The 13,398-nt window shown below is 50.1% G+C and overlaps 8 protein-coding genes across 8 annotated transcripts; 3 read left to right on the top strand and 5 right to left on the bottom strand.

Annotated features, from left to right (window-relative positions):
* Positions 1–571: 571 nt before the first annotated feature.
* Positions 572–1,096, bottom strand: M437DRAFT_81963 (uncharacterized protein; the record flags this gene model as incomplete). Its single annotated transcript, XM_041027657.1, has 1 exon — positions 572–1,096. One exon carries the CDS (start codon positions 1,094–1,096, stop codon positions 572–574), a length of 525 nt encoding a protein of 174 aa, XP_040883154.1.
* A 469-nt stretch (positions 1,097–1,565) lies between these two features.
* M437DRAFT_41109 (NAD(P)-binding protein) lies at positions 1,566–2,258 on the top strand (the record flags this gene model as incomplete). Its single annotated transcript, XM_041020320.1, has 1 exon — positions 1,566–2,258. The coding sequence occupies one exon, from the start codon at positions 1,566–1,568 to the stop codon at positions 2,256–2,258; it is 693 nt and encodes a 230-aa protein (XP_040883153.1).
* A 395-nt stretch (positions 2,259–2,653) lies between these two features.
* Positions 2,654–3,985, bottom strand: M437DRAFT_41467 (putative MFS monocarboxylate transporter; the record flags this gene model as incomplete). The annotated part of the gene is made up of 1 exon (XM_041020385.1): positions 2,654–3,985. One exon carries the CDS (start codon positions 3,983–3,985, stop codon positions 2,654–2,656), a length of 1,332 nt encoding a protein of 443 aa, XP_040883152.1.
* Positions 3,986–5,228: 1,243 nt separating this feature from the next.
* M437DRAFT_72936 (putative ubiquitin-conjugating enzyme E2 W) lies at positions 5,229–5,796 on the bottom strand (the record flags this gene model as incomplete). Its single annotated transcript, XM_041025936.1, has 3 exons — positions 5,229–5,497; positions 5,555–5,717; positions 5,770–5,796. The coding sequence occupies 3 exons, from the start codon at positions 5,794–5,796 to the stop codon at positions 5,229–5,231; spliced, it is 459 nt and encodes a 152-aa protein (XP_040883151.1).
* A 488-nt stretch (positions 5,797–6,284) lies between these two features.
* On the bottom strand, positions 6,285–6,654 carry M437DRAFT_41049 (uncharacterized protein; the record flags this gene model as incomplete). Its single annotated transcript, XM_041020305.1, has 2 exons — positions 6,285–6,439; positions 6,498–6,654. The coding sequence occupies 2 exons, from the start codon at positions 6,652–6,654 to the stop codon at positions 6,285–6,287; spliced, it is 312 nt and encodes a 103-aa protein (XP_040883150.1).
* A 103-nt stretch (positions 6,655–6,757) lies between these two features.
* Positions 6,758–7,147, bottom strand: M437DRAFT_81959 (uncharacterized protein; the record flags this gene model as incomplete). Its single annotated transcript, XM_041027656.1, has 1 exon — positions 6,758–7,147. One exon carries the CDS (start codon positions 7,145–7,147, stop codon positions 6,758–6,760), a length of 390 nt encoding a protein of 129 aa, XP_040883149.1.
* Positions 7,148–8,296: 1,149 nt separating this feature from the next.
* Positions 8,297–9,738, top strand: M437DRAFT_72934 (Ca2+/calmodulin-dependent protein kinase; the record flags this gene model as incomplete). The annotated part of the gene is made up of 5 exons (XM_041025935.1): positions 8,297–8,340; positions 8,395–8,602; positions 8,659–8,815; positions 8,869–9,254; positions 9,307–9,738. 5 exons carry the CDS (start codon positions 8,297–8,299, stop codon positions 9,736–9,738), a joined length of 1,227 nt encoding a protein of 408 aa, XP_040883148.1.
* Positions 9,739–10,354: 616 nt separating this feature from the next.
* M437DRAFT_72933 (Bromodomain-containing protein) lies at positions 10,355–12,673 on the top strand (the record flags this gene model as incomplete). The annotated part of the gene is made up of 6 exons (XM_041025934.1): positions 10,355–10,441; positions 10,656–10,732; positions 10,782–10,824; positions 10,879–10,938; positions 10,995–11,446; positions 11,497–12,673. The coding sequence occupies 6 exons, from the start codon at positions 10,355–10,357 to the stop codon at positions 12,671–12,673; spliced, it is 1,896 nt and encodes a 631-aa protein (XP_040883147.1).
* Positions 12,674–13,398: the final 725 nt, after the last annotated feature.

Here is a 13,398-nt window from a genome sequence, read left to right as displayed (position 1 = left end):
GGAGCTTGAGGACCAAGAGGTAAGTTGCACATGGCTAGAGTGAGGTTTACGATAGTGGGGATGTGGGACGGCAAGTTGGTTGCTGTATGAATCAGGAGGTTCCAGAGTCGATATGCAGTATCTGCTTCATCGCGACCTAATGAGGTGTTGTCGATGAATTCTTTGGCTGCATCTTGTGGGCTGATCTTGTGGGCTGATCTTGTCTTCGATCAGAGACTTGAGGATCTGGGTATGTTGCGGGAGGGCGCCGTGCTTTTGGGCTGTTGAGTGTTCTAGCCACTGGTCCAGTGGTGATGACATGATGTTGCGAAGTTATCGTAGCTTGGTCTGGAAAAATTATCTGTTATGGAGATAGGAACTGTGCCCTGAATGTGAAAAACGATGGGATGTCGGGCGGGGCCCCTTGGTCAAAGAATTTCTTGTCAAGAACTAAAAAAGAAAAAACAAAGAAACGAGGGTATCAACCATATTATCCCAGCTCAATCATACCATAACAACATCAATCATCATCACAAAGCGCACTCATATCTCATTACTCCCAAACCAAACACCTCACTAGATAGAGACACCACTACTTCCTCGACGAATCCATGTTCTCCCACCCATAAGTCCCCTCGGCCATAGGATACTTCTTCATCTCCGCTTCTTCTTCTTCCGCAGTCATGTTCATAGCTTTCTGCTGCGCCCTCTCCGCCGGAGAAATCCTCTTCAAGAACCCTGAAATGCGTTTTCCAACACCAGGTTTGGAGTCACCATCATGGTGAGAGGAGCTAGATCCTTCTTCGAAGCCGTCGTCTCCATATTTAGCAGCCAATGCCTGTTTTTCTTGACTCGCAGAGGGATAATCGGAGGAAGAGGAAGAAGAAACAAGTTGACCATTTGTCACGGTCTGGCCTCCAATGTTGAAGGTTTCCATGTAACCGCCACTATTCATCATATCGCGTTTCGCAGCCCATTCTTTGAGAGATTGGAGACGAGCTGCTTCTTGAGAGGGTGTGCGTTGGAGATATTCAGGTGGTTCTGTGGTTGGGAGTTCTGGTTCTGGTGGGGCGTCTTGGGTGTAGACTGGTAGTGGTTCTGGCATTTTTTGCGACATGGTTTCGGAATGTGTGTGGTCGTAGTACCAAGATGACACTATGTGCTTTTGGAAGTGCTGCAGGGGATACGAGGATTTGAAGGTGGAAACAAGTGGGGGGGTTCTAGCCTGCCTTCTTGTAGAAATGCTTGATAAAGCTTGTCCCAAGGCTTAGCTCTTCTATTCTTATCGTTATTATGGCTGTGCCCTACAACAAACGGTACTCTGTCAGTAGGTGGCTGAACGATGCAAAAGCCGAAAGGATCCGTCTGCATCGCCACCCTATAAACCAAAAACGTGAAAGACTTGGGGCTCAAGGCAGATAAGTAATCAATTGTCCAAGGGGTCCAAGAAGAGCAAATGCAGCACAATGGTGACGTATGCGGAGGTAAGCTTGCTATGCCGCTTCTTCCAGCTTTGCACCTCCTGCGGCAATTCCAGCACATCCAAACACGCAGTAGGAAAGGAAACCATAAGACAGATCAAAACAATGGGCAGCGATACACGCGGCGCACTAGTAGTGGTAGGAAGCGGACCTGGAATAGGCAGCCACGTCGCCCGCACTTTCTCTACCCACGGCTTTACACGCATCATCCTGCTTTCCCGCGATCCCTCACGCCTCGAGAAAGATGCAGATTTCATTCGCGCTGCGACACCTTCTGCCGAGATTTCCACTCTGCCTATTGATCTGGCAAACACATCTGAGATACCTTCGGCACTCAAGCAAGTGGACAAAGCCCTTGGAAACACACCTCTGGAAGTCGTCCTCTTCAATGCCGCAAGAGTAGGCCCAAGCACTTTGGTCCAATGGCCCATGGAAGAACTCGAGCTCGACTTGCGGATCAAAGTAACAGGTTGCTATGCTGTGGTTCAATGGGCACTTCCCCACCTTCTAGCCGTAAAGACCACCCACCAGCCCGCCTTCCTCTGCACCTCAGGATCCATCTACAAAGAGCCTATCCCAGAGGTGTTTTCGCTGAGCGTGTGTAAAGCCGCACAACACAATTTGGTGCATAGTATGCATAAGAAGTACAAGGAGGAGGGGGTATATTGTGGGCTTGTTGTTGTGGGTGGGGTGGTCGCTGATGAGAATCCTCAGTGTAATGCTGAGAATATCGCCAAGAAGACTTGGGGGTTGTATGAGCAGCGTAAGGATTTGGAGGTTGAGATTGTGGATGGGTAGATTCACGTCAGTTGGATGTTGAGGGGACAACCCTGCTTGTATAATCTATTTCAACCATAAATGTCACACGCAATGCCACCAACATTGTTCGTCTTGAGTGGCAATTCCAAACCATCTCTTCATCGGCATATCTCCCATGGCTGCTTTGCTGACCAAGAGTGTCTGTGTTGGGGGCGGCAACTTTGCAAGCATGATGGCAAAGCTTTGTGTGCTTGCGAGATGGTGGTGGACGCCTGCGGGAGCGATATATCCCTGATTAAATCATGGGTATGACAGCTTGTATATCTTTCTGATGCTACTTCTTCGATTCTACATGCTATCCAAGATCCTTTTTACACTGCACAAGATGCAAAGGTTACCGCAAGATGATCGCAGTCAATGAGATACATCATCACTCAAACCCACGTAAACCTCCTTGCACCCCAACTTAAACCACCAACAGCAGCAGTGACACCAGTCATGATGATCAACAGATTATAATCAGAAGAATATCCCAGGCTTGGTCTTGAACTCGAAGCCGTCATACGCACCAAAGCATCACTCATAGGACCTGAGCAAATACTGCCAATTCCTCTTCCCATGGCCAAAAAGCCAAACACCAGACTGGGATGCGTATCAGGTTTAGACGTCAAGACTTCTTTGATGATGCCGCTCCAAGTAGTGCTGAAACTGCCTGCGAAGAAGCCGTATGTGATTGCGAAGGCGAGGAGCATTCCTGTTGACGAAGCGAGGCCCCAGAATATGAATACTGAGAGCAAGGCACCGATTGTGGAGAGGAGGATAGCGGTCGTGATGTGCGTTCTGTCGATGACCAAGCCCAACACGATACAACCGAGGACCGCCGAAGCATTCAGCAATGCAAGTGTGGCAGTAGCGATGGTGTTCGAAGAGCCAATAGATCGTGCATAAGTAGGAAGCCAGATACTAGGCAAGAAATACCCCAAGCCCTCAACTGCATTTCCCAAGCTGTAGATGATGAACAATCTCGATTTGAGGAAGGAGAAGTTGAAGCGAGGACGAGGAGCAGACGATGCTGCATTGACCGGAACACGAGGTCGTGTGAAGTGCAAGAATGGGAGCACAAGCAACACTAACACAATTGACCACATCCGGAGAGCTGTGCGGAAGGACCAGCGTCCCAGGACCCAGGACATGAGGTAAGGAATCGATGCTCCAGCAAACCCGCTGCCAGCCCACATGACTCCATAAGCCAGACCTTTGCGACGCACAAACCATTCATCGACGTATGTGACGGTGGGACTGTACAGTAGCGAACCACCAATAGCATACAAGACACCTTGAGTCAAAAGCAATTGCCAAACAGCGTTTGCAAATGAAGAGGCGACCAAGGAGACTGTCATACACAGCAAGCCAGCATAAGTCGCATGTTTTCTCAGATGTGGCCAGTATGCCAGTCCACCAAACATCAGAGGTCCAGAGAGATAGATGATGCCGAGTGATGTTGTTCCGATGGCGGCGATGCCGGAAGAGTGGTCGGCGAAAGGAGGATGTGAAGTATAATATTCTTGGAAAATACCAAAAGATGCAGGAAAACCCCAGACCAGAGACTCGATGATGAAGCAACCGAAGAGACAAAGCCAAGCGTCGCGACCCTCATCGACCGGCGGGAGAGAAAAAGTCTCGTTTGGAGTGTCTGAGCTGTCGTCTGCAGGAATATGCGGTCGATCCTGGAGCCGAGTGCTCTCTGTCGACTGTTCGTGAGACATTATGGTTGATGATAAAATGAAACCTACAAGTGAAAAGTACAGAAAACCTTGATCTTATAGGTAGAGATCACAGGACAAGCAGGGGCCGCATGTTATCGCGCGTAGCCTGAGTTTGGCTCCTTCCTACCTAGACTAACGGCCAACAGAGCACTCCAGACGACCGAATTCGGCGAGCCATGGCTGATAGAGAGCGAGCGAACATTTACAGACCGAAAGCGCTTTGGATGTTGACTCATCAAGTGTTGGATGAAGAAGCAGCAGGAGCTTGGTCCGCAGCGCAAAGCGACGGTCGGCTGTTCGTACAACTGCGCATCTATCCTTAGATTCTTAGATTTGTTAAATTTGTAGATTTGCAAATTTCCGAATTTCTAATTCTATGTTGTTTATACTGTATATTTATGCTGACTGCTAGATAGGTATGCATTATATAGGTCTTATATATGCAGATATACTATATATATACATATATATATATATATATATAATTATAATTATATAAAGTAAGGTAGACCTAAGGGGTTATGTTACTATGGGTCTATATACTAGCTGTTATATAGACCCTTAAGATTGAAGACCCCCTAGATTCCTTCTTCTTTAGGCGTCTACTCTATCTATACTCCCTTATATGCGTTTACTTATTAATATACCTTTTTATAGTATATTAGCTATGATATATAAGGTACTATAGAGCTGTATTATCGTAGGATCTATTACTAGTTGCAACAACTTATCTCTAGAACACGTAAAAATACAACTCTGCAAATCTACGAATTAACAAATCTGAGAGTTTAAGGATAAATGCGCAGTTGTACGAATAGCCGACGGTCAAAGCCCTAACTTTTCCCCACTCAGGGGATGCGCTTTCGGCTCGGTGATCATCAAGATCTCGGACCAAATAATCATGATCAGCCAAGAATGTGACATGATGTCGTTGTCAATCTCATATCTGTGCCAAACAGAACCACGAAAGCAACACTGGGCATTTCTTGCGACGAGCACAAGTAATGACAAACAGATCGACAGGAAGTCATGTTAAAGCAGTCGGAGGCACGGCAGGGTAGTTTGGATATAGCAGAGGGCAAGATCTAAACTAAACCGTCAATGTCCCGTGACATTCATTATTTGAATGCATCACCATCATCCGAGAAATCGTGAACAGAAACGCCGAGGCCATGCACCAACAACCAAACCAAGGAAGACAAAGCAGACGGAGCGCGCCCACATGAACACCAATAGCCATAGCTCAAACCTCGTTGTCATGGAAATGGAAATTGACATCGCGAGGACGCAGACGATTGGTTCTGACAAACTCGGCATCACCAGGCGGACGTTCATTCTTGGAGTTGCCAGTCAACATGCTCTGAATGCTGAGACAGACACTTTCCACATTCTGCACTGGCGACCATCCCTGAGAAGCAAGTAGATCCAGACAGATAATACCGTTTGTGTAGATGTGAGGATGAATGGGAATAGGGCGATCCGGGTGGCGGACAAAGACGACTTCGGGTGGTTCTGGAGGGAGTGGTTAGCGGGAAGATTGGAAGGGTGAAGAGAGGAGGAAGGAGATACCTATCGGGTAATTTGGACTAAACTCGAATTTTAGGCGGTAGGTTTCACCTTGGTAGATCGGGTTTGCATCCATGACTTGAATGTCCATGAGCCATGTCTTGAGGTTGTCTGCTGATACGAGAGTGATGCCCGGAGCCAGTTGTCCTTGGACCTTGAGGAGCTCCTTTATGTACGTTAGAATATTATCAGACTCATAGCGTATCAAATGAAATCACCTTTTGGAGTCTCTTGCTGCTCATCATCTTGACGGTGATGTTTGAGACGATAGGCGACTGGAAGTATCGTGGTTGTGGAGCAAAGCCCAAAAAAGGCGGGAGTGTCGGGGCGGAGAGCAGCGGTCAGAGCAAGGAACCCCCGAGATTGTTGCAAGCTGAGGAATCCCTTGCTGCAGCAGGAGATTCAAGGAGAAAAGGCTTTCAAAACAAAGAGCGAGAGTGGTTGCAAAGCGGAAAGATATGGAGTGTTGTCACGATACAAGGCTTGTTGCAAGGCTGGAGATTGAGAACTTGCAGGTCGACCATGCTCAGGGTCCACGCATGTGACAGTCGACATTCACAACACAGCAACAATTATCACCGTCACAAAATATTAAGATAACAAGAATTCGAGCAAAAACCATTTCAGGTGTTCATGCTATATAACTCACAGGTCATTTTCCGTTAGGTGTCGTAGGTATGCGACGACGAAAATGAGTTCGAATCTAATTCTCTCGCAATGAGGCATGCCATGCTCAACGACCAGTCAAGGGACTAGTAAGAGTGTCTCCCGCTTGTCCTACCTCTTTGCCGAGGGGATTCTGGAGTGCTCCCCCTACGAGGTTGCCGACTCCTGACTTGATCTCTTTCACGTCCTTCTGATCGGACGCGGGAAGGGAGTTGATTTGATCTGCGAGAGGAGGTAGTGTTAGAACATATGTGCATCGAGTAGACAATGTGAGCCGTACCTTTGACCAAGTACGAGGCCTTGTTCTCGCCCATTGTCTCGAGGGCCTTGTCTTCCATTGCGCGCTTCCACTGAACTGGGATACCGAACATGTACACAGCGGCGACCATCAAGGCGACGACCGCGACGAGGACTGCGAGATATGTGCTGGCGGCCATGTTGTCGGATGAAATCAATTCTTGCGAGAAGCTTCTGGATTTCTAGTTCCTGCTGATCTTGTTGCAGCTGTTGTGCCTGAGAGTTTTGACGACGATTGACTTCCTAGTCGGAGTTGTAGAGTTCTCTACGGCTATTGATGAGGTGTTCGCTTGGAGCGCCTGGAAGGGAGCGGGTGCGTGCACGAACTCCAATGACAGGTTCTGCAATTGCTGCCGATTTGGTCGACCGATTGTCTTGTGGAGCGAAGGGGACTTGGATGGAAAAAGTGACTTGTTCACTGATGATGGGTTGTGGTCGAGGCGGAGGTGTAGGAGCTCGCTCCGGAGTCTGTGGTGATGAACGAGCACGGAGGGATTGTGTTGGAGAGAATCGTCTTCTGAAAGGTAGACGATTAAGGGCGACGTGGAGCCAGTGCTGGCAGGTCAGGATGAATGAGTTGGAGGAAGAGGATATTGACGTCTTTCGGATGCGAGGATCTTTGTCTGCAGCCATATAAATACAGGCGGATCGATCAGGTTTGTGTTTGTTCCGTCGTCAGCAGCAAACGTCAGAGCTGGGCCGCTCTTGTACCAGGATGACGTCCATTGCAGCTTCCTTGGAAGAACAAAGGTCACTCCTGCATGAAGTTACGAGGAGCGTTCAGCTTCATCAAGCCCGTCTAGCCCTACCTGTTATGTGTACAGATTCTGGCGGCAGGAACAGCGTTGCTCGTCTCACGCGACCGGAAGCTATTCTCAGGGCGGGTGCAAGCTCTTGGATGTCTTGGAGCCACGCGACAGCTCGAGGCACGACAGTGTTTGCGCAATCATGTTGTGATAGCCAGGAAAAGATCAATGCTGGTTCATGGGCAAGATCAGCCTGCACCTTGCAGGTCCCAGTTGATGGACATTGCAATGTGTCGTGCTTGGGATTGACATGTCTCAGGTAACGCAAAGCAACAACAAAGGACCCTGAACCTTGAAGCCTCACAAGCTGGAGGCGGCGGGCGGAGCTTCACATGCTCGCAGCTCCTATTGTAAAGCAACCCCTCCTTCAAGACACTTCCACTACGAGGATGATGTTGTTGCTGAAATGCCGCAAATTGCAATACGCGGTCTCTGCAAAAATAGGCAAAAATAGCAGGATAATATATGACTTTTGTGTTTCAACAGACAGCTGAAACTCTGCACAGCCCGCCGTGACATTTGAGCTCTCCCTCTCTCAGCCTCTGCCCCACGCACTGCCACGCCGGCTCCAGCCCGCCGCCGAGCAATGAGTGAGACTGCCCTGGATCATGATTGATTACCTTCCTTGACTTGTTTCCTCTTGACTACCTATCTCTGTCGAGTTCTGCTTTTGCGTGTCCTTCGTCTAAACCTTGCGACGAACGTCGTTTCCATTTCTGTCGTCGTCGCTCATCTTCTCTCCCTAAACGCAGCGCAGCATCAGCGCTTGACGGACCGCAATCATGAGTTGTAAGTCCCGTCAATCGCTCCTTCCCTGCCATACCTGAGGATGCGATTCGCACACTGTGAGCTGTTGCTCTCATGCTTCTGCTTCTTACACCATCTTACATCCTCTCTAACCTGACGTCCATCATCTTCACCCTACAATACCTGCTCCAAGCATTTCTCTAATCAAGCCGCCGGTATAGTCACCAGCATGCTCAACAAACTCCACGGCCAGCCCGACAGCTATGACAAGAAGTTCGTCCAACACTGCGCTACCTGCACCCTCTCCCACTGACGTCGCAACCACAGAGCCAAGTACAAGTTTGGCAAGACCCTCGGAGCTGGCACCTACGGCATCGTCAGAGAAGCAGAATCGCCCCAAGGAAAATGCGCCGTCAAGATCATCCTGAAGAAGAACGTCAAAGGCAACGACCAAATGGTCTACGACGAACTGCAAATGCTCCAGCGCCTTCAACACCCCCACATTGTCAAGTTCTTCGATTGGTTCGAGTCAAGAGTGAGATACACAAGAGATGGAAACACTTTGCAGCAGAAGCTGACGAAGGAATACAGGACAAGTACTACATCGTGACACAGCTTGCGACTGGTGGGGAGTTGTTTGACCGCATTTGCGAAAAGGGTCGCTTCACCGAAAAGGACGCTTCTGCAACCATAAGACAGGTCTTGGAAGCCGTCGACTACCTCCACCAGAACGATGTCGTCCATCGCGGTCAGTCTGAGACACAAGCCCACTCTCTACTCAATGCTGACCATCCGGTGTAGATCTCAAGCCCGAGAACCTCCTATACCTCACCAAGGCCGAAGACTCGACTCTCGTGCTCGCAGACTTTGGCATCGCCAAGCATCTCGACAGTCCCGACGGTGTTCTCAAGACCATGGCTGGTTCCTTTGGTTACGCAGCACCCGAGGTCATGCTCAAGAAGGGACATAGCAAGCCTGTCGACATGTGGTCTCTCGGTGTCATCACCTACACTCTTCTCTGCGGGTACTCGCCTTTCCGCAGCGAAAACCTGACAGACTTGATCGAAGAGACCAAGCACGGCAGAGTTGTCTTCCACGAACGCTACTGGAAGGATGTCAGTAAAGAGGCCAAGGATTTCATCATGACTTTGCTGGTGCCCAAGCCCGAGAACAGAGCGACAAGTGCAGTATGTTTGGAGACTCTATACCACTGATTTTCAAAGCTGACACATGCAACAGCAATCACTCAAGAACCCATGGATCGCCGGCAAGGGTGCAACAGACCACAACTTGCTGCCCGAGATCAAGGCATACATGGCCAAGGCTCGCCTGAAGCGCGGTATCGAACTGGTCAAATTGGCCAACCGTATCGAGGCACTCAAGATGCAGGAGGATGAAGAGGAGGACGTACCACAGGCTGGAGATGTACCTGCAGGGGCAAAGGAAGCAGCAGGTGCAGCACTGGCAAACCAAGAACAGAAGCCTCTGGAAGCCGGCCTCAAAGTACCAGAAGACAAGGGAGTGTCACACAAGCGCAGTCTGAGCAAGCTTGCCAAGGGAGCCATCTTCCGTGAGGTTGTTTTGGCAAAGGTGCGTGAGATGAAGGCGGATGAAGAGGCACAAAAGATAGCATCTTCAGGCACTCTGGACAAGGAAAAGGAGAAGAAGTAAAGGGATTACAATGACTTTTTTTCAGCGTGGGATATGTTTCTTCCAAGTCGGCATGGCGTTTGGGATTACAGGACAGAAGAAGGGCGATTGCTACGTGACAGGCATTTTTGATCACAAGGCCAAGAGATATTCCTAAGATTTTGCTCTGGACGAAATGGAATATGCTGATAGAAAAATTACTGAAGAAGTTGGCTGTCTGTGGTTTCATGATGTTTGTGATGGTCAAGATGGTGTTCGTTGGTGGAAAAGAGGTCGAGGGGAAGCTTCCTGACGGCGCCGGTGACCAACCACACAAGACCCAAGGAGTGCAAGCTTTGGACGATGACATAGAGACAGCAACATGTCTCAGCAGCAGACAATTGTAGCGACAATAGAGCTAGAGCGAGACGACTGAAGAGCAAGCAATAATAAATTCCTCTGCCAATCACGTGTTAGATGGCCCGTGCCGCGACGGCTAGAGTGACAGCGGACGAGCGACAGAGGGAACGCGCGACGCGCAAGTCGAAGAGAGAGCAATTCGGAAGGCACGACCGGCCACAACAGCACTCGTTTCGGAAAGACAGCAAGAGTCGTGCAGTGCAGCTGAGATTTACGCGACAACAGAGACACCAAAATCATGGACCGCAACCGCAAGCGCAAAGCAACTGATGCCGCATCGCCCAAGGTTGAGAACAGCGCAAGCAAGCGTCAAAAGACCAGACTGGTGAGTGCTTGATTTGCGACAGAGAAGAAGAGAAGAAGCTGCGTCGAGACGTGGACTGTGTGTGGATTGATGGGCGAGGCTTCTGCACTTCCCCAAGCAGCACCGTCATGTTGGCCCGCCGCTCCGCTACTACGCACTGCGCGACCGTCGAGAACGCGAACGCTTGGACTTTCCCTCAAACCACTACGGCAAGACTGACGACTCGATCCCTCAGGAACACGAGACGCCGCAGACGACAACGACCATCGGCCTGCAGTTCATCGACCACCTCAAGTCGGCCAAAGACAAGACGTGAGTTTGTCCACCTTGATCATCTCCTTCAAGTCTAACCCTGTCGCAGTGGTCGCTTGATTGCCGACCTGTTCATCGACCTGCCCAGCAAGGTATGCCCAATCCTCTCCCCACTCTGCTGCATGTGCTGACACTCGACGCCACAGAGAGAACTGCCCGACTACTATCGCACCATCAAACTACCAATTGCAATCTCGACCGTCCAAGTACGACCCTCACTCTACCATACCCACCCGTCGCACCATCTGACACAGCTGCCCAGGACAAGCTCGAGCGCCATGAATACCCAACCCTCAGCACCGTCGAGAGCGACATCAAGCGCATGGTCGCCAATGCAAAACAGTACAATGACGACAAGTCGACCGTCTACCAAGATGCCGAGCGCATTCGCAAGGCCCTGTCCAACTTCATGACCAAACACAACCCCGCCTACAAGGATCCCAACTACATTGCCATCCCCACGCCCATTCCTGGCGGCGACGACGATGCCACTGCCTCGTCAGCCCCTCCGACCCGCGAGACCAGCGAGCAACCAAAGAAGATCACAATCTCTCTCAAGGCCAATCGCGATCGCAAGTCTTCAGCTGCACCACCAGCCGCATCAAGCCCGGCACTCGCCCAAGATGACTCGGACCCAGCAGACTTTACTGGCAAGACATTCCAACAAGCCCAAGAACACATCATCAACGGCCTGATCAGCCACATTGATCAAGAGTCAGTCGCTTCAGACATACCTCCGCTTACCGCTACTAACACTGGGACAGTCTCGATATCTTCCAGCCTTTCGTCACGCTACCTCCCCGAACATTGACCGATTACTACAACATCATCAAGAAGCCCACGTCGCTCACTTCTGTTCGTAAGAGAGTACGGGGACAACACAGTCGTGGGCCCGCAACAATGCAGACGGATTTCAAAACGTGGGATGCTTTCGAGGACGAGGTTTCATACATCTGGCGCAATGCGAGGGACTATAACGAGGACGGAAGTGACATCTTCAACTTGTCAATCGAGTTTGAGGATCTCTTCAAGGAACGCCTGGCCATTGCAAAGAGTCAAGTCGACGAGCCCACACAACCAAAGATCAAGCTCAACGCCCCAAGACCAAAGCCTGTACTACACCTTGGTGCTAGAGGATCGCCAGCCCCACGAGGCACTCCTGCCGACGACAAGAAAGAAGAGGCAGTCACCAACGGTGCAACCGCAAGCAGCGCTGCTGCATCACGATCCAACTCGCAAGTACCAACCACAGCGAATGCAACGGCCATCACAGCGTCAAGCCCAGTCGCAACAACAACAGCAGTCAAGACGGAAAAGTCTGTCGCTGCTTCCCCCTCCCTCGCTACAGTCCGTCCACAAAGCATTGCTCCAGACGCCAAGCAGAGCCCTAGACCTGGCACGGCCAATGCCATGCTCCCACCACCTTCTGTCCGTGGCATCAGTGGCAGTCCACACCCCTCAATGCTACCCCACGTTCCCCACGTACCGCAATACGTCCCTCCACCAACCTTCCTCGACAAATATGCCCGCTCCAAGCCTGTCTCTGAAGCTCTTTTGCCGAGTCTTGTCATCACGGCCCACCCGCAACTCAACAACCCTAAACCTTTCCGTCTAGACGTTCCACCCTCCAACAAATTCACCCAGCAGTCGCTTACCATGGCCATTCCCTCCGCCCAATATTACATCAGCATCATTCCCACTGTTTCACAGCGACTTTTGATGCAACGACAATACAAACTATTTGTCACCCTCAACAATGTCCGCCTCATGAGCACCGTCCGCGACTTCATGGTCGGTGGAGTTGCGGATAGGAAAATAGTCTACGATACTGCCCTCAACGCTGGCGTCAACAGAATCGAGGTCGAAGTTGTCGCTGTTTCTGGTAGAAATGGTGCTCTTGAGATGGAGAAGGTGACAGTGTTTGCCAATCTCTTGAAGTAGCATACAGCAGACGAGGCGGTTTCTGATGTTTTCTGGCGTCGAACGGATGGGTGCAGTGTTTCTGAATGGACTGTCAAAGCATGGCGCCGGCGTGCGCGTGGTGTTCTTTCTTCGTTTTCTGGCAGGTATACCTTTATTGTTTTATTTTACCGTTCTTCTCTTGCAGATAGAGGTTTAGACTGAAGTCTGCTGTCTCATCTTGGAACAATGCAATTCTTTCTAATCGACCAACCTTCGCTTGTAATTTCGCTTCTACAAACCTGGCTCTGACACGGCATACCATGCCCTAACACTCACCACTTAGGGCTCGGCTCACCACATGAACCGTTTCGAGGTCATTCTTGTGGGGAAATAAGTCTATCTCGGCCGAGAACGTGTGGGGATTGTCTTTCCGTACCGTGGAGAGGGACAAATAGCCGATATATGGATGGCCTTGAACTTTGTTCGTCCTGCCTGTTTGGGTGATTCTAATGGTGCACACAATTGGCGGCTTGAGACTGTTGTGGGGATGACTTCAGACGTCCGGCATGAAGGAGAAATCAGTCTACCGTTTCTCGTGAGTCGATATACCGATGAGAGGGGTTGATCACGGCGGTAGTTGAGTTCAGAGGCGCATTTTGAAATTTGCAAGTACTCTATGTCAAACTCTGGAAAGCTTAGATTTGGTGAGAAGAGGAGTGGTGTGAGGATGTGTATATAAAAATCCTTCTGCTCCTGTGCATACA

Source organism: Aureobasidium melanogenum (genome assembly GCF_000721775.1).
Source record: "Aureobasidium melanogenum CBS 110374 unplaced genomic scaffold scaffold_3, whole genome shotgun sequence".
Taxonomy (NCBI): Eukaryota; Fungi; Ascomycota; class Dothideomycetes; order Dothideales; family Saccotheciaceae; genus Aureobasidium; species Aureobasidium melanogenum.
Note: the sequence above shows the minus strand (reverse complement) of the source record. Positions and strands in the feature narration are given on the sequence as shown.